The sequence below is a fragment of the Pithys albifrons genome, chromosome 4 (assembly GCF_047495875.1).
Source record: "Pithys albifrons albifrons isolate INPA30051 chromosome 4, PitAlb_v1, whole genome shotgun sequence".
Lineage (NCBI taxonomy): Eukaryota > Metazoa > Chordata > Aves > Passeriformes > Thamnophilidae > Pithys > Pithys albifrons.
Genome location: NC_092461.1, coordinates 76,930,476 through 76,957,890, shown reverse-complemented (window position 1 = coordinate 76,957,890; position 27,415 = coordinate 76,930,476). Strand labels below are relative to the sequence as shown.

Genomic DNA, 27,415 nt, shown 5'->3' with positions numbered 1-27,415 from the left:
CCGTACATGAACAGTCAACAACTTTGTTAGTGAACAGACTAGGGGCTGCAGTCAGCTAACCCTTTGAGGAAGACTACAAGCTTCTGTTGTCAAATATGACCAAATATCCTTCCAGAGGAAAAGTATTTTGAAAAAAAAAAAAAAAAGGCTGGTCCTATTCTAGGCTTATAATTAGTTTTAAAGCTCTTAACATTTCTTAGAGGGGGAAAAAAAAATCTCAGAAGAGTTGCTAATACCTGACTAGGAAAGAAGCCGATACCTACAGATACTTGCATCAAGTGAGAGGAAGAGAGAGAAGAGGAAATGAAGGGAGGGTTCTTTTTGAACTGCCATTTGAAACAGACCCTTCCATGTATAATTTGCTTGGACTGAAGCTACAGTTGTTACTATCATTTTTATTTTCTTTCTAAAAATCTGTCTAGCACAGGTTTAAAAAAACCCAACAACCCACAACGCCCCTCCAAACAAATAAATAATTGAAGCAATTGTTCTCAAGTCTGATTTAAAGCTATTGGACCCAATTATATTCTGTATTATATATTCTATATATATTTTAATTCATATGTATTTTCACTTCCAGCAGTACAGCTGCTTAGGAATTTGCTTGTGATTTTAAGACACTTGGGCATGTTTTCAACTACTTGAAACATGCCCAAGAGTGATAAAATAAGTCTTTTCCTGGACTCCTTTGAAATAAAAAGTTCTAGGATGATTATTATTATCAGGCAAATAGGATCTTTGTTTTGGAATTTGCCGTTAGATTTAGTTCTATCACAAGAGCTTCAAGTTGTGTGTTTGTCCTTGTCTGCCGATTTCACCCCATGAGATATAGCTCAGTTTGTACTGCAATTATAGGAAGTGCATGCTGTTCTTTAGAGAAGTAGGAAAAGGTTAAATGTCAGTAAAATTTCTTAAATTTTGACCTTGGATTAACTAAACTTCTGGGAAACATGAAATGAATTTCGTTCTTTTGTAAAAAATGATAAACTTTAGGTACTTTAAATTCTTTGGAAATACTTGTCCTCTCCAGTTAACACAGAAATGTTTGATAATGCAGAAAGGTTCTGCAGAACAAATAGCTTGCTGTAATTCCTGGTTATGACTTTAGTATCTCCAGTCTGATGTGGAATTATGGCAGATGGACTAACTGGGTCACAAGTCAGCCAGCACTTGTTTGTGATACTTAGTATCTGTATTTAAGGTTCTATTTGTCCTGGACTTAAGATGTGCTACTCTGTTTTAATTTGCAAATTTTTAAATCTGTATGATCTCAGTCCTTTTTCCTCCTCTTTTAAAATTTCCCTTTCTAAACCAATAAGCAAATATATAATTGATATTTTCACACAGTTTCTGAATAATACTGTAGCATTTACAACTAGTGAACTAAGGCATTAGCCAGTGCATCAACCAAAAAATCCCATTGATAGTTTATTGTCCAGACTAAAATACCAATAAGCATAAATGCTGAGGACCAAGCCAGACGTTAACTTAATAATGCTTTATGAATATAGTTCCTGAAATAAGGGCTATTTTTCAGCATATAATTTCCCTTTCTGAGCTATTTTACAACAAGCCACTGAAAAGCAGTTTCCTTCCAAAGAGGAGGACCAATAGTGACTGTTTCTCAGTGATGATGGAGGAAGTGTGGAGAGATAAAGGCAGAGCTCTGAAGCAGTTGGTTCCTCTTTTTTTCCCACCTAAAAGTTTTGGGTTGGGTATTTTTAAAAGCACTGTGAAAAGCTGTGACAAAAGCCCTGCACCTGCTGTGGCCTCTGTGCGATGCTTTCTTGGTTTAGAAAGACAAGGTGCTTTTGCTTGGCTACTTACTGTTTTAAAGTCCACTGCCTTTGTTTTAAAAAGGAAAATAAATCCTCCCACCTGGTGGGGTGCCCTGGTCAGTGACACCGGCTAACGTCAGAGCTAATTTGACACCTTAATTCCTCCTTTTTTTCTTCCTCTAATATTTGCACCCTTAAACATTTGCACTGTGGTTCCATACTGTAGCTCCGCGCTCCTTCCACGTGTTCCCTAACTCCTTGCCTGCATTCACACCTTTCGTGAAGCCTTTTTTGTAGCTTCTCAGGTTCCTGCTTTCATTTGTGAGGCTCATCGATACCTTTCAGACACTGGTGTTCAGAACAGCATTTCTCTTCCCAGCATTTCTCTCCGAGCTTGGCAGCATTTGGGATCTGGGCTGTTAGAAGCGTAGACTCTCACCCGCTTGGGTGACTTCGAGATGGGATAGAGGGCGCAAAGACACTGCTTTAGAAAGGGAAATTTAAAATAAGAGTGGGGGCAAAGGCTGAGATCGTAGCCATCTGAAAGCTTTCACGTTAAAACAGAGTGGCACAACTTGGTACAGGGGAAACAGAAGTTTGAGGGCGAGACAGGCGCACTTCGCTGTCTCTCCGGACAACGTCTGTGTGCCGTCAGCAGCTGTGCCGCGGGGCCGCAGCCCCAAATAGGGAGCCGCCATCGACTTCGCCATCGACTTCGCCATCGACTTCCCCTTCTCCTGCCCCCCGTCCCTCCCCTCTCCCGGGCGCCGCTGCGCCTTTAAGGCGGGAGCGTCGCGCGTCACCCGCGAGGGGAGTGTAAACAGGAAGCGGCGCGCGGGCGGGGGCGGGCGATGGCCGCCGCCATGAGCCGGGAGCCGCCGGGGCCGGCGGGGGAAGAGGCGCCGGGAGCGGCAGGAGGAGCGGCAGGAGGAGAGGGCGAGGGGAGAGCGAGGCCCGGCGGGGACGGCGGCGGCTGCTACCTGGCGCTGTGCGCGCGGCCCGTGCACTTCGAGAAGGCGAACCCTGTCAACTGCGTCTTCTTTGACGAGGCCAACAAGCAGGTGGGGGCGGCGGGGCCTCCCCGCCCTCACACGGGCTGGGTCGCGGCTGCGGGACGAGGGGCTCGGCACATTCCCCCCCCCACCCCAGGAGAGGGGCCTGCAGGTGCTCGCACGGATTTGGTTTCGTCCCCTCCGCTCCCTCGGCTGCTGAGCTTGAGCTTGGTTGTTCCCCTTCCCTCTGGGTGCCGGCTCGGGGCTTTTCATCGTGCTGCAGGCGGTAGATTTTTTTTTTCTTCCACCGATTTATTAGGTTGAATTTCACCTGCCTTACTCTCACTGCCTAAGGTCTTTCTGAATTTTTCACAGTCAGCACTTTTCCTTTCAGTTCCAGGCGCCCCAGCACGACTGTCAAACTTTGTCACTTCACTATTAGGTTAATGCCTCTGGTTCCCCCTCGCCCCCGTTTCAATTCCTGAAATTCAATATACTCATAAAAAAATAATATTTACAGCTTTACTTGTGTCTCATACTCGAGTGGCCATTTCTTGCCTTTTAGTGCTTTTAAGCATGTTTAATATTCCTGTGGGCTTTTGAGCATTCCGCTCAGTAAAGCTGAAAATCCACATTCTGTCATCAGGCTCATATAGATGTGAGCACATTCCACTGATTCCCATCGCCGTTCTGCGACCTCACCATTGACGGAGTGGAAACCTTCAAGCTCCCTTCCCCATATAGATGGCACAGCTTGCCACGTGTGGTGTGGTCACGATCAGTGGTGCGTTTGGAGAGGGGGTGGTATTTCTGAAGCATGTTTCTTGCTGTTGCACTCTATTTGGAATGATTACAGAATAAATTAGGTTGGAAAAGATCTGTGCGATCCTCGAGTCCAACCTTTGAACAGCACCTTGTTAACCAGACCGTGGCACTAAATGCCACATCCAGTCTTTTCTTAAATGCCCCCAGGGATAGTGACTCCCCCGATTCCCTCGGCAGTCCATTCCAATGTCTAATCACCCTTTCTGGGAAGAAAATCCTTCCTGATGCCCAACCTCAGCCTCCCCTGGTGCAGGTTAAGGCTATTTCTTCTTGCTCTGTCACTTGTTCCCTGGGAGAAGGGGCCGACCCCCACCTGGTTACAAGCTCCTTTAAGGTAGTTGTAGAGAGTGATAAGGTCACTTAGAGCCTCTTTTTCTCCAGGCTAAACAACCTCAATTCCCTCAGCTGCGTCTCTTAGGACTTTTGCTCTAGACCCTTCACCATCTTCGGTGCCCTTATCTGGACTCACTCTGGGCACCTCAATGTCTTTCTTGTAGTGAGAGACTGAAAACTGGACACAGGATTCGAGGTGTGGCCTCACCAGTGCTGAGTACAGGAGGACAATCACTGTCCTGGTCCTGCTGGCCACACTATTTCTGATGCAGGCCAGGATGCCATTGGCCTTCTTGGCCACCTGGGCACACTGTTGGCTCATGTTCAACTGCTGTCAACCAACACCTCCAGGTTCTTTTCCCCTGAGCCACTTTCCTGCCATTTTTTTAATAAACCATAATTTTTTATTTTAAGGTCCAGTTGAAATACCCTGTCAGGAGACACTGTATTATAGTGTGGATGTGATAGAACTACACTGCAACTGGTTGTTAAGAGCTCACTTGAAAAAAAACTTGTTTTCCAGTGTAAATTTATTCTCCATGTTTTCTTGCTACTTTAAAATAATTTAATTTGTGTCTCTAAATCATTTGTAACCAGCATTTCAATGACAGTTTCCCAGGTGAGAGATTTGTCCTTGCTATCTTCTCATCTCACAGAGATTCAGAGGACGTTGCCTTCATTTTCTATCCATAACAATACTAAAAATAGTTAAACTAAGTATTTGTTGTTCTAGTAAGGCTGGGGACTTGCTTGGAGTTTACACCAGAATTCCTGCATGAGCACAGAGCATCCTGCACTGGCTAATGGATGACTAATAGTACAGAACAATGTTCCTCTGATCCCGAGACCTGATCTGTGTGCCTAGAGCTTCTGCACATAGAACAAATACAAATAAGGCATTTGCCTGACTCTCTTCTTCTGTGCTAGGTAAAATTTGTAACAGCGTGACTTTTATTTTTAATGTTATCTAGTTCCAGCTCAGCAACTTTTTAGGTATGTGCAAAACTGCAGATTGCTATTAAACTGTTCCTGTTTAGTAACATGTTCTGACAGGATCAAACTTCTGGGTCACTGAGTTGCATCTCAAACTGATTTCCTTTTTGATTTAAACTATGCCCTGATGTCTCAGATACATTTACTAATACCTGATGTAGGAAAATATGGATATAAGAAAGAAAAAATGAAAAAAGATGATACAGATTTTTCCTGTTTTAACTTGCCCAGTAGTTCAGAACATGCCTACAAGACTGTTACAGTACCATTGGATACCTGTCAACTCTAAGCAAACTTGGAATTCCACAGGAAGGAATTGATTATTCATACTGAGGAATTGATGATCTCAGTGTGAACTGGCAGGTCTGTGGAAGAACAAAAATTGTGTCTAGTAAAAAAAATTAAAGATGTGGCTTATAGAAAAGGCAACATGTTAAGGTTATGACTCTGAACAAGTTAAAAATGTGCTTAAAACTTTTTGTAGGTTTTTGCTGTTCGATCTGGTGGAGCTACAGGAGTTGTTGTGAAAGGTTTAGAGGACAGAAATCCCATTTCCTTCAGGTAAGGCACCTTTGTCCTGGGATGGAATTATGCAATCTTAAAATTAGGTACTTTGTCCTGATCTGCTGTAATTTAGGCATAACATTTGCCCTGTGCAGGGCCAGGAGTTGGACTAGATGATCCTTGTAGGTCCCTTCCAACTCAGCATATTCTGTGATTCTGTGATAATCTTGCAATTAAGATGGCTTTGCCCTTACAAATTTATAGTCTCCTGAGGGGGGAAAAAGTTATTAGGCTGTGGCTTTTTTATTAAACAATAATGTTTTATTACACTGTGCTATAAGATGTGAGAGATCATGGGCATTCAAACTTGTGATTCCTACAATAGCAATGACTTATCCAAGTCAGCAAGTTAAACAGAATGAAGTAAACTTAAATGTGTAGAGAACTATAATTTCTGAATATTTAGTGTGTGATTCAAGCACAATGTACAAATCTACATGTGGGTTTCTTGCATTCTGTTCCTCGTTTAATCTAAATTGGCTTCTGCCTTCTGTTTCTTGTAGAAACATTTTTTGCAGCATCTGACAACAGCAATACTTTCAATGAAACTGCTTTGTCTTTAGAAAACTATTTTATATATGCCACTGTTAAGAGTGGTGGCTCTTTGAACTCTGCTGTCCATGTGTATTGGAAGTGTTCTTTTACTTGAAGGTTGCTTCATTACAGATGTGGATGAAACAATTTGTGGTTGAGGTGTGTTTGCTGTGATCTGTTAGGGATTGCATAGGGCCTTCCTGAAAGTTGCTGGTTTTATTTGACTACCCTTGTCACAAATCCTGAGGGAGCTAAAAATACTGAGAGAACTTTATGAGGTTCCACAATTTTCCTGCTTGACTATCCCACTGTCCCTTTGTCTGAATTTAATATATTATTACTGGAAGTAGATCTACCTGACTTGTGCCAATTGAACTGATGCTTTTTTGGTAAGAATATATTTTTAAATCTTTTTTTAATGGTGTGAATACAGCCTTACTCTCCTTTGAATATAAGTTTTTCCAGATGTGTCCTAGTGGAGAAGCAAGTAGGCTTGTTAGACGTAGTTCTGGAAGAAAAGCAGCTGATTGCAGGATGTTTGTGGGTGCCACAGAACTCCGGGCTTGCTGGGACAGAACAGGTAATGCAGGTTTGAATAGTCCCACAGGCCTTCCAGTTCCACACCACAGGCCAACAGAGCTGAGCATTTGTAGTGACCTCAGGTGCTAATTTGTGCAACCTTATCCATGATTCTGTAAAAACTGTGTTCAGGACTTCTGAAGAGCAAGCTGCCATTATCTTTCACTCTGAGTTTCAAATCCATTACTGCCAGGCAACAGTACGAATCTGTATTCAAAAGCAAGCATGGACAGTACACTTTTTTCCTCTCTCATATTTTTTTGAGGATACATTGCAGAGTTCTGTAATAAATTATTTTAGAAGATATTTTCATAACTTCTGTTTCTTTCTGTATAGGATGGAAGACAAAGGAGAAGTGAAGTGCATCAAATTTTCCTTGGGGAACAAGATCCTGGCTGTGCAGAGAACTTTGAAGAGTGTGGTAAGAAACCTGCACCCTGTAGATAGGGAATTGAAGCTGGAAATTTTCTACTGATAGTACCAGAGTCAAAGTCTCTGAGACAAATGTTCAAGAGGTCTGGTGTCTAACAACAACTGTAGTGAAAATTCCTGTATCATCCTGGGAGGCTGGACAGGCAGCATTGTTGCCTTGCTAGTATCATCATTTAAGAAAAAGTTCAAGGGGGAGCCAATTTCTATCAAGAATTCTCTGGCAGGGGGGAAGTGGATTATAGTAAGTTTTTCTTCTCTATATCGCATCCAGAAGAATTAGATAAACTAATATCTGTTCTTTTGTATCTAATGTAGGTATTTTGTCTGTGCTTAACTGTTAATACACTTAATGGGTGTTTTTGCAGGACTTTTTGAATTTTATTCCAGACAGCCCTCAGCTAGAATACACACAGGAATGTAAGGTAAGTTAAATGTCCCAAACTTATGTGCTTAAGTGAAACTCTAGTTAGTTACACTGGTGGCTTCTGCTCTGTAAGAGAATTAATTGAGATACATTTCAAAACACTAACATGGAATAAATAAGATATGTAGTCACTACTACCTATCTAAATTGAGTGAACAAACAGGTATTAACAATACCATAAAAAACTTCCTAGCCCTGTGAATGTAATTCTTTCCTAGAAGGGAGTGGAAATGCTGTGGAGGCAACAAATGTAAAGGTTTGTGAAGAAGAGACAAAGTGCTGATGATACAGAAACAGTGGACATTAATTATGTTAATGCCAGATATGTTAATGTGGATGTTTTACCTAATTTCACAAATGAGTAAGAGTAAACTATTACTAGTGTGCATACTATGTTTGGTATTTTTAAACCGTTCTTCTAATTTTTTGATTATTATTTTACCAGAAACAAGTACTATTGTCACTGGTACTTTCCAGCTTTTAACTGAGACAACTTATATTTTGGAGTAATAAAATACTAAAGTAAATTTTCGTACATCTGATTTGCACAGATGTCTCTATTCCAGTGGTCTTTAAAGGTGAGGCACTGTCTGCTTCATTATTTAGGATTATGTGTTTGACTAAACCATTCTAGCAAAGCATTTATGGTAGTGAAACTTCAGTGCAGAATAGACTTTTGACTGAAGTCATGGCAAATTTTTTCACTTAGTTCTTTATTTCTCTCAACATACGGAACCCGCTTTTCACGTCAGGATTTGGTTGAATTGACAGTACAGTTTGAACCAGAAGAACTTAGTGAGAATAAAATTTGATTGTATAATGAACTTGTAAATCTTACTTGCTGCCAAAAATCCACATCATACAGTAGCCCTGTTCATATGTAGTATTGGAAGTCTTTATAAAAGTGACTGATACGTGCTGGGTGTCTGGTTGGCCAAAAATACTAACTACAGAGGTTGGATACCTAAATTGCCTTTGGTCTCACGTTCTTCATTTAGCAATATTAGCTTATCTGAATAGTTAATTTTTGCAAGTAAAAGAGTGTTTGTTTGCTTGTTTGTTAAAAGACAAAGAATGCCAATATTCTAGGATTCTGCTGGACGAGTTCTACAGAAATTGTCTTCATCACAGATCAAGGAATTGAATTCTATCAGGTAATAAAAATATCTCCCACAGGACATTTTTAGAGATTTGAAAATGTAAATTTGTGACTATATTTGAATCCCTTTCTTCTGTCTCTCCAATTGAGAAAGTGCACTACAAAAATACCCTCAAATTCTGCAATTTTGTTTGCAGATCACAATTATTTTGTTTTGAGAGAAATACATTTTTGGGGCAGAGCAAGTTTATCATTAACAGGTTTAAAGATCCTGTATAAAGAACTACTCAACTAAGCCTTGAGAACTCTAGATCAAGAGATGCTCTTGGCTTGTATGGAAATGAGTATTTAAATCTAACGTGCAATACCTCTTCATGCAAAATGAATCAGCACTGGGGAGAATGTATGCACGCTTAAAATGCAGCGGAGAACAAATAATTTAGTTCTGGAAATTGGCATTTTTCTCCTGTGTTGATCTAGCTGAGTTCCTCTGTGTAATGTGCAATTACCTTTGCATACATTTTTAAGGAAGTTTAGTGAATAAATAACCCTTTCTGACATTCACAATGAGGGATATTTAAAAACTTCCTAAAAAATGTTGTGCATTGCCCAGTAGTTTCAGTCCTGGAGCTAAGACATAATATTTCACATAATTAGTGTCACTAATAACTAGTACTAAAGAAAATAACTGAAAAAGCAGCGTTATTTCCTGATGATTGAGGGGGGAAATATGTATTTAGCACCTAAAAGTATTATGAATGTCAACACTGCAGGTAAAAGGACCAAATCAAATAAGTGTGATTTTTAAGATCAGATATTTAAGCCCTTAAAAAGAAGAAGATTGATTTATGTACTATCTTAGTTCTTAAAATGTAGAAGAGTAAGGAAGCTGGGGAGTGAAGGCAGCAAAGACAGTGTAAGAACTTTTAAATAAAACTTCACTGGTTGTGTCAAGCTATATTTTCTCTATTATGGACAGAACTCATACGCAGATCTGGCTAAGTGGGAAAGCACAGCACCTTTCAGTTCATTAGGATTTGAGGAGGATTTGATGTGCATTTCCATCGTTGTAGTAAATTGGGGCCTAAGCTGTAATTGTCAGGTTTCTGATTTTTGATTCTAGTACTGTAAATGTCCTTACACTTAACTGTTTCTCACTTAATAGTCCTTGTTACTGTGTAGTACCATTTATGCTGTTGGAATACTGATGGTGGTGTAATGCTAATATCTTGTGTTTCCAGGTATTACCAGAGAAACGAAGTTTAAAGCTTCTGAAGAATCAGAGTATTAATGTCAACTGGTACATGTATTGTCCAGAGAGCTCTGTTATCCTTCTTTCCACCGCTGTCCTTGGCAATGTCCTACAGCCATTCTATTTCAAGGTAAAGGAATATGTTACAAACTTTTCATTTTGTGTGCTTCCTTTTCTTAAGCTGCTCCTTCACTCAAGTATTCTATTGCTTTTCCTGGATTTATTGCAAGAGATGCATGTGTTCATATCCTTGTATGACAATAAATCTATAAGGTAGTTCCTAGATGATTGCTTAAAATGAAATAATTTGCTCTTTCTTATATTCTCTTTGGAAAGAGGTGTGTCCAGCCATGGTTGGACAGTTGACCTTGAGAAAGAAAAAATCGGTGACTGAATATTTTACAGCTTAAATACCTTTAAAGAGATTTTTTTCCCCCACTTAAATAGGTATTTATTATTTACTTTTAATATGGACATTTACGCTCTGTAGTATGATAAGTAAAAAGTAAGGGCCTTTCACTTGTGATTATAGTTACAACCTTCCAAATGTGAGTGGGTGAAAAAGAGATAAAGAAAAAAGGTAGGGCTTAACAAACAATTCTTGTCCCAAGCACAAGAGGGTTTCATTTGCAGTATTAATTTCTCTTGGTTTCTTCCCTGTGGACAACACCTAAAGTTGATGGGAAGATATTTTTCTTTTTGTCTTGGAAAAAGTGTAGTGAAAACTAGAATCTGTTTTAAGTTAATCATACGCTTAGATGATTTTTAAAAATGAGGAAAAGAAGTACAGCATTTTTCTGGCTCCTAGCAAAGGATTAGGAATATTTCTGTGGCAGACTGGGGGAAGAGATTAAAAAGCATCTTATTCAAATGGGTTTTCTGGTTTGGGTTAATCTTGTGTAGGGTCTGTACTGCATCCTGAAATGATGTTCTCTTAGGTGGCTTGGCAGAACCTACTAGCCTCACACAATATTCATTTTAACGACTTGAGTCACACTTCCTTCTCTGTAACATTTTGTGAAAAGTTGTAGCTTGAAGCTAAGTAATTTTTGTGTTTGGAAGGTAATATTTAAAGATCTCCTGATAAAGGTACTGTACTAAAATGGTATTTCTAAATATAGATCCAGCAAAGGGAATATATCTGTAGTATTCACAATTCACACTCAAAATGAGTTTATGAGAATGGGAAGTGAATTTCAGTAAGAAGCTTTGGAAACTCTGAAAACTTGCTTAAATAAAAATTCCACAGAAAAGAGGAGAGGTGAGAGGAAACCTCAGGCAGGAGCAGGGATATGCTTCAACTATAAGGGTGATTCTGGCATTAGCAGGAGCAAAAGGAGACTGTGAGTGGTAGGAAGTACTGATATTTTCCCCAGTAAGCAGTTATTTAAGAATTGGAGCATATACTTTGTTGAAAAAGTTGAGAACTGCTGTGAGATCTCCAGGCCAGTTGTACATGGGATTGGCACACAAATTTGTCGTGACATAATTAAAGTGGAAATATTTTTCTAGCTGAAGTTGATGATATAAAACCAAGACGATAAAGCTGCTGAAGTCACAATAGCAGAAGTACGTGTTTAGAATCACACACTTGGGTTTTTTTCAGGAACGAAAGCATAAAATCCTTTCTTTTCGGCTATGAACATCTTTGGCCTCGTGGGGGCGCTGCCGATACAGCAGTTGAGGAAAGGCGGCTGGGGACCTTTCTGGTTCAGGTCTTGACAGTTTTTGTTTTGCTGTTTACCAGAGTGGAACCATGTCAAAACTATCAAAATTTGAAATTGAGTTACCTGCAGCACCCAAGTCGTCCAAGCTCAGCCTTTCAGAAAGAGATATTGCTATGGCCACAATGTAGGTATCTAACTCATCGGGTCATTCTTGGGAAAGTGTGCCAGTGTGGGGATGCTCAGAGAAGACAATAGCATTAAGGTGGTTGCACTTTTTCTTGTTTTAGCAGTTTTATTGCTTTAAACTGCTTCAGTTATGACCTTGAACAAAGCCTCTAAACAACTCACTTAGGACAAGGTGGGGAGGGGAAGCAAACTGAAATTGTTCTTGATTAGTACAGAAGTTTTGAGAATGTTCCAATTTTTAATTGATATTTTGATAGAGGAGTTGTTCAGAGATGCCTAACTTGCATGAGTATAGGCCATGCATTGTGATATATCAAGTACTGTTTTAGTTTTTCACTTTTAATTAAATGATTACCTGACTTTTGTAATCTCATCTCTTCTTTTAGGACAAATGTATATCTCTAACAGACTGGTAGAACTCTTAATTGAAAATAATGCTTTAATCCTGTTGTTTTGTTAGATATGGGCAGCTTTATGTTCTCTATTTGAGGCACCACTCGAGGACTTCCAACAGTACAGGAGCAGAAGTAGTCCTCTATCATTTACCCAGGTAAGAGCAGAATGAAGAACATTAGTGGTAATTTATGTGTGTTAACAGTGTCATGGTTTAAGCCCAGCTGGCAACTAAGTACCACACCACTGTTCCCTCACTCTTCCCACGCACCCTTGTGAGAGCGGGAGGGGAACCAGTAAAAGGTAAAACTCAGAGGTTACTAACAGTTTAATAAGTGAAATAAAGTAAAAACTAGTAGTAGTAATGAACAAGGGGCAGGGAGGGAATAAACCCCATGAAAAACAAGTGACATGCAATATAACTGCTCACAACCCAGCCTGTTCACAGGCAGCAGTCAGCACCTCCTGGCCAACCTCCCCCCATTTATATACTGAGCAATGATGGCCTGTGGTGTGGAATATCCCTTTGGCTAGTTCAGGTCCACTGTCCTGGCTGTGCTCCCTCCCAGCTTCTTGCATAGCTGTGTGGGCAGAGCATGGGAAACTGAAAAGCACTGCTTAGCAACAATCAAAACATCAGTGTGTTATCTTCATTCTCATACTAAATCCAAAATACAGCACTGTGCCAGCTACTAGGAAGAAAAACTGAGTTCCAGCAAAACCAGGACAAAGAACATCTGCTTTTAGAGTCTAAACAGGCATACTGACCAGTTCTCATCTCTGTTTGTTTCCATAGAGAAGGCTCCTGTAAGAAGACACATATTCTAAAGCTGAACAGAACGGGGAAGTTTGCACTGAATGTTGTGGATAACCTGGTGGTAGTACATCATCAGGATACTGAGGTCTGATTTATTTATGTTGTGTCATGCTGTAACTTTCAGAAGTTAGGGGTAGATTTCAGTAACAAGTTAGAAAATATTTTTTATGTTGCTAATGCCTGCTTTTTCATACCACTCTGGTTTTGCTTCTTGTTAGTTTCCTATATTCTGCTGCTGCACTGTATGCTTTTAAGGCATTATACAAAGAGGTAGCATCCAATTTAACTCTTAAGTTATTAACCCTCGGAAACTCCTCATATCACAAAACATTTGAATGGTATGTTTTAATAACACCAACTTAAGCTCATTTAGTTTTAAGGCCTGGCTCTGTAAAAACTTGTATGAACTCAAAACTTACTCATCTGTAGTCTCACTAGCAAGACTTGCTCAGGGGTAAAGGTAAAATGGTACTTTGCTCTTAACTTGGGGAAAGGCTTTGTCCAAAAGAATATAAGAAGCCAGCTTCAAGAACTGCGGCATGTTACTTTCTTAGGATGATTAGTTGATGTTTCAGTTGTATTTCATGTTAGTTCCACACCTTAGCATTCAACCCAGAGTACTTATTCCTGTGAGCATTTTGGTCAAGCTAAAAACATGACTGTAGAAACCCAGAAAAAATACTCAGTTTGACTTTGAGACAGAGTAATTTAAGTCTTTTCACTGGCACTGAAAGCAAAGCTGTTTTCTGTGCTGGTCCATACTAGTAGAAGTGTTAGTGACCTGAGTTGAACAGGACTGAATGGTAGAAGTATGAGGATATTAGAGGAAGATGCAGAATTTTCCTCACAATTTCTAGCATCCAGAACTAACCAGTGAATTTAATGTGAATAGCCAAGTTGTGTGCCAGACAGATTGAGAGAGACTTTTTACCAGTGCCTGTAGTGACAGTTCAAACCAAAGGAGGGTAGATTTAGATTGAATACAAAGCAACTCTTTACAGTAAGGGTGGTGAGACCATGTAACAGGATGCCCCATCCCTGGAAGCCTTCAAGGCCAGACTGGATGGGGTCTTGAGCTTGATCAGTGAAAGATTTCCTTTGTAAATGGGTGAATACTACTTTCCTCTTTTTATAATTGCAGACTTCAGTTATATTTGACATCAAACTAAGAGGAGAATTTGATGGGTCCACTACCATCCATCAATTTGTACTTCCGCCTCGATCGATACAACCCTATCAAATACCTGTAGCAGGTAAAACCACTGTATAATGAATATCCTAACACCAAGAGTATTTATCAGCTCACACACATGCATGCTTCAGTTTTTAGGATGCTGGTTACTAACATTTCAGTTACACATATTTGGGAGGATAAGGGAGGAAGAAGGTAAGAAGTAATTGAGCATAAATTGGTGTTCCAAATTTGTGCCTAAAGAGTAAGAGTTGCTGTTGATGGTGCATACTTTCCATTGTACTTTGCTTTTACACTTGAAAATTGTTGGTTTGGGATTTGTTTTGGCCACAGCTATGAAAGCTTGAGTATGCTCAAAAGCACTTCATGCTTTTCTGGCTTAAGTCACAACTATGTGACTTATGAAGTTAAAGAGGCTAAAGACAGTCTAAGCTCAGAATCAAGTCTGGGACCAGTTTAGAAGTAATGCTGTGATCAGTGTTAGGCCTTAAACACTTAAGATTCTTCTTGGATTACCCTTCTGTTCTCCTGTCCTAACGTGTAGCGGGTAATTACCTTCAAGCTGTAAGTAGCTAGAAATAATCTGAGCATAGTTTCATCTGAGCAGATGGTAAAGCAGCAAAGTTCTCCCTGTATAATAGATATAATTTTATACAAAAGAGATGGCACATTAAAAGCTCTTTAACATGTTAGCAAGTATGACTGATAATCTGCAGGTGTAGGTTTGTATTTAACAAAAGTTACAAACCACTCTTGCTTTCAAAGAAACTGAAGGGATTACATATAAGCACAACAAATGGAATCAGTGTATTTAGAATTACAGCACTAGAGCTGGAATTGTTCTGCATACGTTATTTCACTCACCTGAAAAACAAAAGTCGTGTTTTGAAGAATGTGTTTGCCTTTTCTGTGTCAGATTTTCTTTGTAGAAGATCTGGCTACACAAACAAATGGATCTCTCTTTTTGACTGCATGCTTCAGTGTTACAATCCATACTTGTCTTTTAAGTATAAAATTGTAGTTAGTGTAGGAGAGCTTCCAGAGTACAACTCCTCTTCACCTGATCTTTTTTCTGCAGGTCCAGCTTCTGTGACAAGTCAGGCTCCTGTTCCATGTAAACTCTGTATCCTTTAAATCCTCTCCAGATGTAAGGACCTCACTGTATATATCAAGCATGGAAGAATCTAGCATGTGTTACCTTGATCCCTTAAATGCAGCTTTAGCTGATAATGCATATGTACTTCAAGACAAAATAATAGCCTTCATAACACTCACAGTGCTTTCACAGAGTTGTAAATACCACATTTCTTGGTCATGTGAGACACATGCATGAAGTTACTGAATAGGTACACCATGAAATTGAAGGTGTAATTCCAAGAACATGGTTCAAAAGTCTCACAAGTGACAGTAAATGAAAATATGTTAATGGGATCTGCTTCTGTACAGTAATGTGGATTCAGCAGCAACATTTGAGAATCAGTGTTAATATGAATGTTAAAACTTTAACATTTAGATTCTTCTTCCTGGATTGTCTTTCAACCTGATATTATCATCAGTGCAAGTGAAGGTAAGTAGTGAGCTCCTGGACTCTGCAATATTAAGTGTCAGGGTGGCTAGTTTATACCTTCAGTGCACAAAGCAGCTTAAAACATAAGTGACTTTGTAGGTACATCTGCTAAGTTGATGGCTCTTGGTAGTGATAACTGAGGATAACACTATCTTTATTACAACTTTTCAAGGGTAATTCTGCTCTAAAACAGAAAGGCAAATAAGTGATAACCTAGATGTGGTTTTGTTTAAAGGTGGAAGAGTTGGATGCCTAGGCTATACAAAGTAAGGCAATTCACTTTGTTTTATTCTCATATCAAGGTTACCTCTGGAGTCTTCAAGTGAAACTTGAACCTGTAGTTAACCTCCTGCTAGATAAAGGAAAACTAATGGATTTCCTTCTCCAAAGAAAAGAATGCAAAATGGTTATCCTGTCTGTGTGCTCTCAGAGTAAGTTCAAATGCATTATCTGTATCTTGAAAATACAATACTGTTTATTCATAAATACTCACCCAAGTTAGCTGGACTGTTAGATTCAAGATCACCTCCGAAACTAGCTTGGTCCTGTAGAGTGTCATTTGCCTAGACTGCCCTCAGACACCATTCTCAAGGAATTTAACAGCATGAAAGAATTCAGCTCCCCACCCACTTTAATTCAAATACATCTGACATGACTGGAAATCTTTCTTAAAAGTTTAAAATTAAGTTTAGAGTAGAGGTCAACTTTTGAAAAAGGCATTTGGTTATTTCTCCTCATAGTTCATTTTTTTTCTTTTTTCAGTGCTCAGTGAGCCAGAAAGGGGATCACTGTCTGTGATTGCAACTGTTTTTGACAAACTGAATCATGAATATAAGAAGTACTTGGAAGCTGAGCAAAGCTATACTATGGTAAGCCATGTTAGCTACAACAGCTTACAGAGACAGGCTGGTGCTGTTTCCATTTCAGGTGGCATCATGGTCAAGTTATGCTCTTTTCTATTTAGGAAATTTTGGCCTACCCCAAGGTCCTGGCTGCCTCAGGCTCCCCGTAGAAGTCTACTGTGCAAGATGCACTAAGACCCCCATTCAGCACTTGTGTAGCAGGTGCTGCATAGCTTATATTCAGAGTGGCAACTAATGAACCCCAGCACCTGAAAGCAGGAAGAAGGTAGAAACCAAAAAAGCAGCAACTACTGCCTGAGTTTCCAAACCACTGATTTCACTGTACACTGTATCACTGCGTAAAATATGCAGCCCTGATGCACCTCATAATTACTTCTGTCACAATACCAAATTCAAGCACTAACTCAAGAGTACAGCTACATACTCAAAATCCTTCTAAACCTGAGGGCCTGTGTCAGTGTAGTAAGTTTGTTTCATCTCCTGGCTCTAAGGTGTATAATAGCAGCTATATTTATACAACTTTAAAAAGCAGGTTTAAATTTAAGAGTAATTACTGCTGAATAAGATGCATCTAGTATAACATGAGCACAGACATGAATTTCCTCCTTAAAAATGTTCATAGTTATGTTCAAAATATAAAACTTTCTGTACAGCTGAGACTGACTAGAACTGTACTACAACACTAGTTATGTTTTTAAAAAACTTTTTTCTTCTAGGTGGTAGAAACAGGCTTGAGTAGAAGTAATCCAGTCCTGAAACGTCCTGTCCGCACTCAAGCAGTTATTGACCAGTCTGACATGTACACACACGTTTTATCTGTATTTACAGAGAAGAAGGTAAGTTAATTTTAAAGGCTAATGAAATAATTTGAAAGGCTAATTTAGGGGCAGTCTCAGAGCAGCCAACTTAAGCTGACTGCTTGAGATAGGCTGCAGAAGGCTTTGTCATGATTATGGTGTTTTGATGACCATTCTTATGGGGTTGTCATTAGAGACACTGTGCAAGTTCCACCTAACACTTTCTTCCTTGTCCAGGAAGCACCTCATAAGTTCACTATAGCAGTCTTGATGGAATACATTCGGTCACTCAACCAGTTCCAGATTGCAGTTCAGGTAAATCACTTACATGCCAAGTACATTGCCCCATTCCATGAAATGGAGTTTCAGTTCAGTCTTGGTCACAAGTCTTAGTCCTACACAATCTGCCTTTTAGACTGTAAAAACTGGTATAGAGACATACCTTTGATGGTCTTCTTCCTGCATTCACAGCACTACTTGTATGAGTTGGTCATCAAAACCCTTGTGCAGCACAACTTGTTCTACATGCTCCATCAGTTTTTGCAGTACCATGTGCTCAGTGACTCAAAGCCTTTGGTATGTAAGACAAGTAGCTTGAATAAGCTGGTGATGGAGGTGGGAAGTCTTGAGAATTTTAATGTTATTTCTACTTTTGCTGTAGGCCTGTCTCTTACTGTCTCTGGAAAGCATTTACCCTCCTGCACATCAGCTCTCACTGGACATGTTAAAAGTAAGCATTACTGACTATAGTAACTCCATGTCACATGTGGGTTAGACTGATCAAACAGCTTACCTGACCAACTCGAAGTGACTAGCTAGCATCTCGGTCACTTGCATTCATTAGAAACATAATCTTACACCTGTGATTGACTTCACAGAGACTTTGCACAGCAAATGATGAAATAGTGGAAGTTCTGTTGTCCAAACACCAAGTTTTGGCTGCCTTGAGATTCATCAGGGGTATTGGAGGACACGACAGCATTTCAGCCCGTAAATTCCTCGATGCAGCAAAACAAGCAGAAGATGACATGCTTTTCTATACTATATTTCGATTCTTTGAACAAAGAAATCAGCGGCTACGAGGAAATCCTAGTTTCACACCAGGTAAGCAATAGGCAGTTTGACAGAGACAGTCAGTTGTGGAAACAGAACTAAGATTTGTTTCACTTCCAATCCAGTTGAGTCTGTATTAGAAGATAAAACTCTTGGTACATTTAAAATCTATATTTAGACTTACCTTTAAGCATCATTCTGAATTAACTTGTCTTACTCCTTTTTAAAGCACACCCAGGAGTAAAGAGACTGAGCCAAGCAGAAACTTGCAGATTAACTAACCTGTTTAACTTGCAGTCGCTCTCACTTCTTAGCTTAGCAGAGCCATTATCTCCAATTAGTGCTTTCTTCTGAAGTCAGCAACTGGGTCAGGAAACATGTGAGTTCAGTTGTGTTTTCACAAATTACAAAAATTCAAGGCTGCTTTATGCTACAGTTCCTCTTCCTTTAAAAGCCAAGCTAAAGTGCTGCTGGTGCAAGCAGGTTTGTAATCAGACTATAGGCACAGAATCCCACCCCAAGGTCTTGTATCTTGACAGTAAAGGGCTCTCATGGATGTGAACCTGCTGGTTAGATACACAAACTAGATCCAGGAATTAGATCAAATATCTACTTCACCACAATAATACTAGTCATAGGACTTGAAATACCTCAGTAGTCATTCTACTGCTTTATATTTTTTAAACTCCTGTATTCAAAGGCATTAGAGATAACAATTAGCACTAATAAATTAAGTGAACCTACACAATCTTGGTTCTGTTTCTTAGTTGTGATGTGAACATTAACTTTAATTTTGTCACCCTTAGGTGAACACTGTGAAGAACATGTCACCTTCTTCAAACAAGTTTTTGGAGAACAAGCTCTCATGAAGCCCACCACGTTCTGAAAGAATCTTCCATTGAAATGTATAAACTTAATTTATTGCATTTAAGTAGATTTTTGAACTACAAAATTGCTATTTTATAATAAAGTATATACAAGACATTTTGGCAAAGAGTACTAAAAATATTACAACCTGTGATGGCTTCCCCCTAAAAATAGACAAAAATTGCATTGACCTGCATTTAAAATTAGTGTCAGTGGTTTAGCAGTCCCTTTTCATACACATCACCTCAATTTCATTGATGAAATGCTATTCAACTCTCAATACAGCTGGTTTACGTTTCTAGAAGAAAAAGGTGCAACCTCTTGAAAACAGAAGTGTTTTAGAAATCTTATTAACACATCTAATTTTAGTAATACTGTTATTTGAGCCACACATAGCATTTCCTGAGTTTAAAGCTATATCCAAAGCCACAGCTGGTATCTTCTAGTTGAATGTGTGCAGAAGTCAAATCAGTGATGGTTACAGTACGATAGTCATAGAACATTGCTGCACTTCAGTTCTTGAAAGTTGTGCCTAAGCCACAGTTCATTAAGTCCACTGAACACTGTTAAAAAACTAGAAGTAGAGGAGTCTCTCCCGTTCTGTACCTCTGGTCCTCTCTTGTGCAGCACGAATTTTAGCTTTATTTACTGATGGTCCTGAATGAGAGAACACAGAGTTAGTCCAAAGTCTCAACATCACAGCCAATCGCACACAGTCACAGGAAGCACACACAATCTTACTGTCTAGGTCTAGCTTAACATTCAGAAGCGTGCTTCTGCTCAGCTATTAACAGCTGTTGGCAGCAGCAACAAGGGCAGCAGAAGGTGAATCAGTCTTAGCTTCACTAAGTAAGGCTCAGTTTAAATCTACTTTCATGATCTACACCATTCACATGCATTTCCAAATTCAAGAGTGCAATGCTTGGACCATCCACCACAAAGCAAGACTTTTCTGCAAACACAGGAACAGTGTCCCAGAGGAGGTTTGTTGCTTCCATTTACCACCCTGCCCCCAGGCTGAGACACTTATGCTGCTGCTGTCTCTAGGCCATCGTGGGCCTTCCACGGATCACAGCAAAGTGCAACCACACAGGCCAGGCTGTGGTTGCTTCAGTTCAGAAGCCCCCATCAGTGAGCCTGCACTTGCACCAGTCAGCCCTTGCTTTCCAAGAGACAGGCTACTTGAATGAGAGGGGCACATTCAAGTATTGTTTTCCATCTTTGTAATCCTTTCCCTTTAATGGGAAGAGTCCAGAGACAGCTGGCTGGTTTTTGTTTGAACTGTGGTTTAGAGCACACTGGCACATCTTACCTATGTAACTAAGCAAAACTGGAAGAAATATTAGTCCATGTGTTGCTCCCAGCACAACCATAGCTAGATACATCCTGAAGTAGAATATCTTGAAGATTTGAGATTTGGAAAAAGACAATACTACAATTCCTCCAAATTTGGTTAGCGTGATACCACTGAAAACCTGTCAATAAAAAAAGTGTTTAAGTGGCAAGCAGGGCTTTAGATAATCCATTTGCTTCAAGTATTTAGCGTTTGATAAAATTCCTATGTCATCTGAAGGTCCTATATGCAGTATACCTCCTTCCCTGTTAGTCCTTAGAACCAAATCCAAGACACACTCAGGAGAAGAGTTTATCTTTTGGTCCCACAGGACAGGCTCAGTATGTTTAAAAATCCACTCTGATCTGCACAGTCACCTAGTTTAATTTTTCCTTCAGGCAGAAACTTCAACTAATAGTTTTCATCTGTAACTCACATTCCAGTAAAGTTGCTTACTTGGGTCCACTACACACATCACCAGAACAGTCCATTCCACCCCCATCCATATCAGTTATTCCAAGATAAATGACATGACACTACTGCCTAAACACTAAGCCCTGCTTCTATTCCCAAGGCTCCAATTGCAGCCCATGTTCAAAACAACCTTTCCTAGTCACCTTTAAGTATTTGGAAGAGAGAAGCACTTAAACTTTAATGGGAAAATTTGAGGTTTATCCAAACTACTGGTTCAGCTGAAGCTTTTAGCTCTTTTCCCCTTTTAGGTAGTAGCAACATGGGAATAAAGATTGTAGTCTTCATCATCCCTATTATTATTAGAAGCCTAGGCTGACCTTAAAGAACTTTAAGTATTACAAAAAGAAAAGGCAAGACTATCTTTATGACTTAAGTCTGTATTATTTTTTAAGAAAATAGTCAGTGAAGTTGTAACTTGGCTACTTGTTTGCCCCCCTTACAGTGGATACTTACTGAACTGCCCATGTGAGACAGAGCTTCTTCCGCACGCTCTACTCTACTGCCCTTTGTACTAACAGTGAATGCTCTTGTCACGTGACTACAGAATTCCACAGCAATGCCACAGCTCTAGAGAATGAAGAGAAACCTACATGTAAACATCATTTAGATAAACACGTTCATGGCAAGGTCTCTACTCAGGATTGTAGACAGGCTAGAAAGGTTCCTAGCAGCTGTGATTAGCCCCCAGGGTTAAAATAGCATGGGAAGTTACAAGCTCAAGTGTCAGAGGCATTCCAGAGGTTGCTGCAGGTGCTGCTTGGTGTTTTGCCACCAGTCATTACCAACAGACAATCAAACAGGAAGCAGAACACAAGATGTGACCTCCAAAACAAAGTTCCTTGGTGTTGAAGCAAGCTGGCTTCAACCCAGCGCATGCAGTGAACATTGAACACTAAAATCAGTTTACAGCTATTAGCTGCAATAACATGCTTTTGAAAAACACTGAATATACATCCTGATTTCACACCATGACAGTTCAGCTGATTAGTCATTTACAACACTGACTAAACAGTGGGCTAATTTTAGCCTTACTTAGTAGACAGACTTACTAGAACACCTAGTTGTAACATGGGCTAACAGGTACTCTTAGAACTTTCTCAGAATGTACCACAAGCCTCTAGAGAGCATGGTAAGCCAGAGCAACTAATAGCTGCTTGCTAGAGCTAGTTCTGGAGAGTTTTACCAGGATACTCTTTGCCCAAATGATTTCATCCATTTATGGAGGAACAACATTAGTGCTAGCAAATCCCAGATCTACTCTGTAGAATATAAATGGAGCAGAAGCCTTAACATGAACCTATGTATCCTCACCTTCAGCATGAACAACCTGTGTGAATGTGGAGCAGCACCTGGCCTATACAGCAGCAATACAACTGCTATATCAGAAGAGAAGTGCCCACCAGCAGATGCAATATAGCTTAGAGTTCCATTGCTGCATCTTATCAGTACTAGGGCTAGTCTTCAGAATGGACCTGTGTATTTAAGATAATTCCACTACTGTTCAAATGCCTGTTGAAGTTCAGTAGCAAAATACTGCTCAGTTTTATAAGTACATACTTAAGACACAGAACTGTTCAAGACTTGGAAACAAAAGCAGAGGGATGTTTTGTTGACTTACCATGACAAGATTTACTAATGAAACTGCATTCAAACTGATGCCCCAGAGCCACATCACTCCAAACATGTTGATGATTATCATAGCAATAGTTACTGAAACTACAACAGCAGCCCATACTTCAAAACCGAGCAGCACAGTTGTCACCAAAAATATTGATCCCAAGGAGATGCAGAGGTTAAAGATGGCATCATGCACAATTGTCAAGTATTGTTCATAGAAGACATAAAACACACTGTGGAAAGAAGAGAGGTCATCATTAGCCATCTTTCCTGCTGTATGCTAATATTAGATTACCTTCTGTGCTAAGGATAAAGTAGTTCCCCCCTTACAGAACGCAGCAACAGGAACTGGCTTCTTTGTATCAGTGGAATGACTCCTACAGAATGCTGGCTGTTATATGACACCTTCTCACTAACACTTCAAATAAAGGTTGTGTCTGGAAGTCAGGGTAATTCCCACGCTTCAATATAAGCAACTAGTAGATACCAAAAGACAGGTCTTGAGATCCATTGTGGTATCCGCAGGAACTACTGCAGATGGACCATAAGTATGGATGCGATTCTTTGATGCAAAGAGATCAGTATTTCAGCTGTACAGATACCAATTTCAATTCACTTTCTTTACAGTACTCCTATACTTGACATCACTGCCGCATTTGCTTTGCATTGGAGTAACTCGTTTGAAGTCAATACGGTTGTATTACAGCTTGCAACTACCTATATTAACGTATCTGCTTTATGTTTGAACTATTAAATCCTACTCTGAAGGCTAGGAAATGCCCATAAGGGAACCAGAGCTACCTTTGTACTGAACAACAGGTTTCTTGATTTAAGTTAGTTATTATCAACCACAGTAAAAAGAAGTCAGTGATATGGATATAAAATGCATCTTTCTGGTTTTACCAGAAATTCCAGAATCTCTGCATTACCTTCTGTTAGACAAAATTCAATACTCTAATATGTTATTAGCCAGCACCTTTTCTCAGTTGCTCAAGTATTTGTCACCAAGGCAAGAAAGATCTAACCGTACCTGTAAGGAAACACCCGGTAGTTCTTCTCTTTGATGCCCATGGTCTCAGTAATGTTGTCTGCTATAATCCGAGCTTTCCTCATAGCATCAATAAAATCAGATGATGTTTTCAGTACAGTATGGTAAGTCATAAAATAAGTAGCTCCAACATCAGATTTGTTGTTTATAAAGTTGACAGCAGAGTTATATGCAGCATGTCCTCTATATAAACATAGTGACATATGAGATGTCAGTGTCAGCACCATTCAAGTTTATTAGCTTTTATAACTCATAATCTTATAGAACCATAAAACAGTTTGGGTTGAAAGGGATCATAATGATCATCTGATTTCAACCCCACCATGGGCAGGAACACCTTCCACTAGACCAAGGTTGTTCACACCCCATCCATTCTGGCCTTGAACCTTTCCAGTGATGAGGCACAACTTAATGCCATTCCCCCTTGTTCTATCCCTACGCACCCTAGTAAATAGTCCTCCCCCAGCTCTCTTATAGGTGACCTTCAGGGGACTAACATCTGTTAGTTGTTTCTAGCAGTTTCCAAAACTATAAAAGCTTCAGAGCATTACAAGATTGCACAGAATATAGAGTAGACTGATGATAGATGTTGTTTCTCTTTGTACATTCCATTTAGTTGATGATGTATTTGTTTTTCCAGTTTTGTTTCAGAAAATACTACAGAACAGGTGAGATGTCAATGTTTGTAGGCCTTTTAGTAGAATACTAGATACCTAATATTGCAGACATAAAATCTAGAGCAAGTATCTTTGACACATTTGATCTAAGCAAGATCTATAAAATAAGGCTCTTACCCTTTGCCACACTGAGGATTAGGGTTGTCTGATAGGAACATTGGCAAAAAGGTCATGAAATCTTTGCCTTGTGGTCTCTGCTTGCCTTCTTGAGTCAGTGGTCGACAACGAGTGCAGGATGGATCAGTGACTGAAGAAATACAGGGAGACTGTCAGCTACAGGATCAAGTATTTGTCCTAACACTAGGAACTTCTTACTGGCAGTACTACAGGATACGATGCCATTAAAAAAACACTTTTACTGATCAACTAACTGATCAGCCCTAAAATTCTGTATAGGACCTGGAGTCCTTTATTTTTACTTATTACTACTAAGGCAAGGGCCAACAGAACTCTGTTACTTGTGCACTATCTGCATTAGATCTGATGAAAGTTACACCAAACTGAAGGACCTGAACAGAACCAGAGCACTAAGTTTGTGGGCTCTAATGAAACTAGCAGAAGGAACAAAGCTTTTATCGCAAGTTACATTGGTTGTCTAAGTAGGCTGTCATCAGCCTATAGCATTCCAGTAGAATATTAAAGTTCACACAAACAGCAGTTCAAATAAGTTAGACGGTAACTCAAGAGGTGCCAGCTTACGGTAAGAAAAGTTGTTCACCTGACTCACAGCACGATAAAGGGTTTCGGCTGTGTAGTTTATAAACCAAGATAATCCCCTAGGAACGAGATGGATGCTAATACCTGAAGCATTGCAAAACTGTCCAGTGGTCTTGTAGACTCTGCAACAGGATGACTGTGGCTTCACCCAGTCAAAGTAGTCATCAATCCAGGAAGATGGGGCATAGCCTATCCTTGTGCTAATAAAAATAATGCAACATATCTATCATCAGTAATTTTATATTTCATTCCAGAACATATCACTTGATCTCTCCAGTGCCAACTTATGCCATGTCAACTCATTCTTGTCCAGGCTACTTAGCTGTCCATTATAGTTCCATGCTCCAGTACCCCATCCAAGAACTATAATGCTCAGCTAACTCTAGAAGATTGCCACAGCTTTTTCCACTCCCCTCCCTCCCAAAACCACAGTATAAAGCAAGTACGATAGCGTGTCAGTTGTACAACCAACACCTGAGCCTGAAATAAATCAAAAGGACAGACTGATCAGCTACATCTTTCCCACACAACTATGCAGAGACAGGCATGAAAGACTTACTAGCTACCAATTTCTGCAGCATTGAAGACTTGCTGGACAAGTGAATCATTGTTACATCCCATTCCACCACACACCATGTTCTGCCCTTCCAAAGAGGTGTAGTTGTGTCCTTCTTCTAGGACAAAGTAGACAGGGGGGCCTGCGTGGAGGTACTTGCTGAGGTGGCTGAAGTAATCTATTACATAGGAGTCCTTAAAGGGAAAGCTTTGAGTTATTATATAATGTTGAGGGAGCACAATAAGGTGTCAGTGTTTTCAATTCAGCCATAAACTGCTGAACAGTGACATGATCATAAGACTTACATCTGGCATTGAGAGAGACTGATCCAGTCCAATCTCTACATTGTGCATAACTGCTGTACTGAATGACAGGATACCCACAAACACTGCTATCTGCAAAAAAGCAAATCCATGGAAGTGAGAACTGCACAGAAACAACAAGCAATAGGAGTCACTTGCTAAGCTAATAGGAACCATGCAAAGAGGCTCCACCTTAAGTATGCTAGCCAGGCTGAGCACAACATACTAAGTGCTTAGTACTAGAATTTACAAGCAGTAAAACCTAGCTACTCAGAGTTCCCTTTGGAACCACAACGAAATTTATCCTTAGAAATAAGCAGTGAAACATACACCAAACATCTTCTGTAAATAGGCACAGTAATCTCAAACTGAATCACAGATTCAGCAACAACATTCTAGATTAATGAAGTGAAATAGCCAATGTGTGCTAGTTTTTTCATATAGGCCTAAAGTAATTTGCTTGCCAGTAACACAACTCCTAAACCTGGGCTTTGGGCAATCCATGATCAAGCCTCCATTTACTGAAATACTCTTGCAGTTACAAAAGCTTATTTCTCTACTAATGCTGAAAGCAAAAATACCTGAAGCTTTATTTGTTTCATTGTATTGAAGATTTGTCTTCCCTACTTAGCCCTTCAGGACCACTATACTTTTGCTCATTTAGATGACTGCTTACTTGAAACAAAGTATACATACTACTATTGGTCTCATCCAATCTTTAAGCAGATATGGAGAAAATACATTTTTGAAGAACAGAAATAACATGCTCTCAGAATGCTGGACTCCACCCGTTTCTTCACTGCTTTTGATGCAACACAGAATATCCAGTCTATTTCCCTGAAAATGGATTAAATGCCAGATTTAGTGCATTTCTGTGGATATCATCATACCCATTACACTGCAGTTACAGGTGCATTTATACTCACCTCTTGACGCTTAACATCCAAGCCCAGGAGACTTATAAAGCAAGTAACTTGAAGCATAAAGTCTATGAGCACAGCCATTCCAGCAAAAAGGGAGAATGTGCGAACTGCTGGCATCGTAGACAGTGTCCCTGAAGGAAGTGACCCAGTTTGTTAAGCAAGCTCCCTTCTCTTAGAAACACATGAGCATTTTCTAGACAAATACCCAGTTTAAGTACTGGCCTTATAGCAGGACAGAGAGCCTTGCTTTTCAGAGCAAAGAAAACATCTGACATAAGCCTGGCTACAACTCCTGTCTTTGACCTGTTTAACAGCATTAAGGTTGTGCAAAGGATTGGACCAGTTTTAAGACATTTCTCAACTCCAAAATTACATGCAAGCTGTGTAAGAGGGCAGTTAAGGAGTGCTGTCATGCAATACCTTGCTCCAGTATTAAGCCACTCCAATGCAAGTTGGACCGATGACAAATTACACTCCAGGTAAACAAGTCCACTATGAAAGAAGGCTAAATTATACTTGTAGGGCAACAAAAGCTGTTATACCTCTAACACATACTGTAAA

The 27,415-nt window shown here is 39.8% G+C and overlaps 2 protein-coding genes across 3 annotated transcripts in view; one reads left to right on the top strand and one right to left on the bottom strand.

Annotated features, from left to right (window-relative positions):
- The first annotated feature begins 2,597 nt into the window (after nucleotides 1-2,597).
- On the top strand, nucleotides 2,598-19,322 carry RMC1 (regulator of MON1-CCZ1). 2 transcript variants are annotated; one of them, XM_071554667.1, is made up of 20 exons: nucleotides 2,598-2,839; nucleotides 5,406-5,482; nucleotides 6,935-7,019; nucleotides 7,396-7,452; nucleotides 8,522-8,608; nucleotides 9,795-9,935; nucleotides 11,553-11,656; nucleotides 12,119-12,208; nucleotides 12,848-12,953; nucleotides 14,010-14,121; nucleotides 15,139-15,183; nucleotides 15,574-15,627; nucleotides 15,930-16,058; nucleotides 16,390-16,496; nucleotides 17,207-17,326; nucleotides 17,525-17,602; nucleotides 17,759-17,863; nucleotides 17,949-18,017; nucleotides 18,166-18,391; nucleotides 19,147-19,322. In XM_071554667.1, the coding sequence occupies exons 1-20, from the start codon at nucleotides 2,630-2,632 to the stop codon at nucleotides 19,224-19,226; spliced, it is 2,082 nt and encodes a 693-aa protein (XP_071410768.1). In that variant the 5' UTR covers nucleotides 2,598-2,629; the 3' UTR covers nucleotides 19,227-19,322. The 2 variants fall into 2 exon arrangements, with proteins under 2 accessions (XP_071410768.1, XP_071410769.1); XM_071554668.1 differs by lacking the exons at nucleotides 2,598-2,839; nucleotides 5,406-5,482 and adding an exon at nucleotides 5,526-6,599.
- Nucleotides 19,245-27,415, bottom strand: part of NPC1 (NPC intracellular cholesterol transporter 1) — a 27,937-nt gene continuing 19,766 nt past the window's right edge. The window contains exons 15-25 of the mRNA XM_071554666.1: nucleotides 26,858-26,985; nucleotides 26,628-26,768; nucleotides 25,935-26,024; nucleotides 25,633-25,823; nucleotides 25,158-25,273; nucleotides 24,474-24,603; nucleotides 23,662-23,862; nucleotides 22,633-22,864; nucleotides 21,468-21,581; nucleotides 20,520-20,682; nucleotides 19,245-19,864 (exon numbers count right to left, since the gene is read on the bottom strand). Of these exons, the coding sequence (XP_071410767.1) occupies nucleotides 19,782-19,864; nucleotides 20,520-20,682; nucleotides 21,468-21,581; nucleotides 22,633-22,864; nucleotides 23,662-23,862; nucleotides 24,474-24,603; nucleotides 25,158-25,273; nucleotides 25,633-25,823; nucleotides 25,935-26,024; nucleotides 26,628-26,768; nucleotides 26,858-26,985 (1,589 nt within the window). The 3' untranslated portion in view covers nucleotides 19,245-19,781. The remainder of the gene's footprint in view (nucleotides 19,865-20,519; nucleotides 20,683-21,467; nucleotides 21,582-22,632; nucleotides 22,865-23,661; nucleotides 23,863-24,473; nucleotides 24,604-25,157; nucleotides 25,274-25,632; nucleotides 25,824-25,934; nucleotides 26,025-26,627; nucleotides 26,769-26,857; nucleotides 26,986-27,415) is intronic.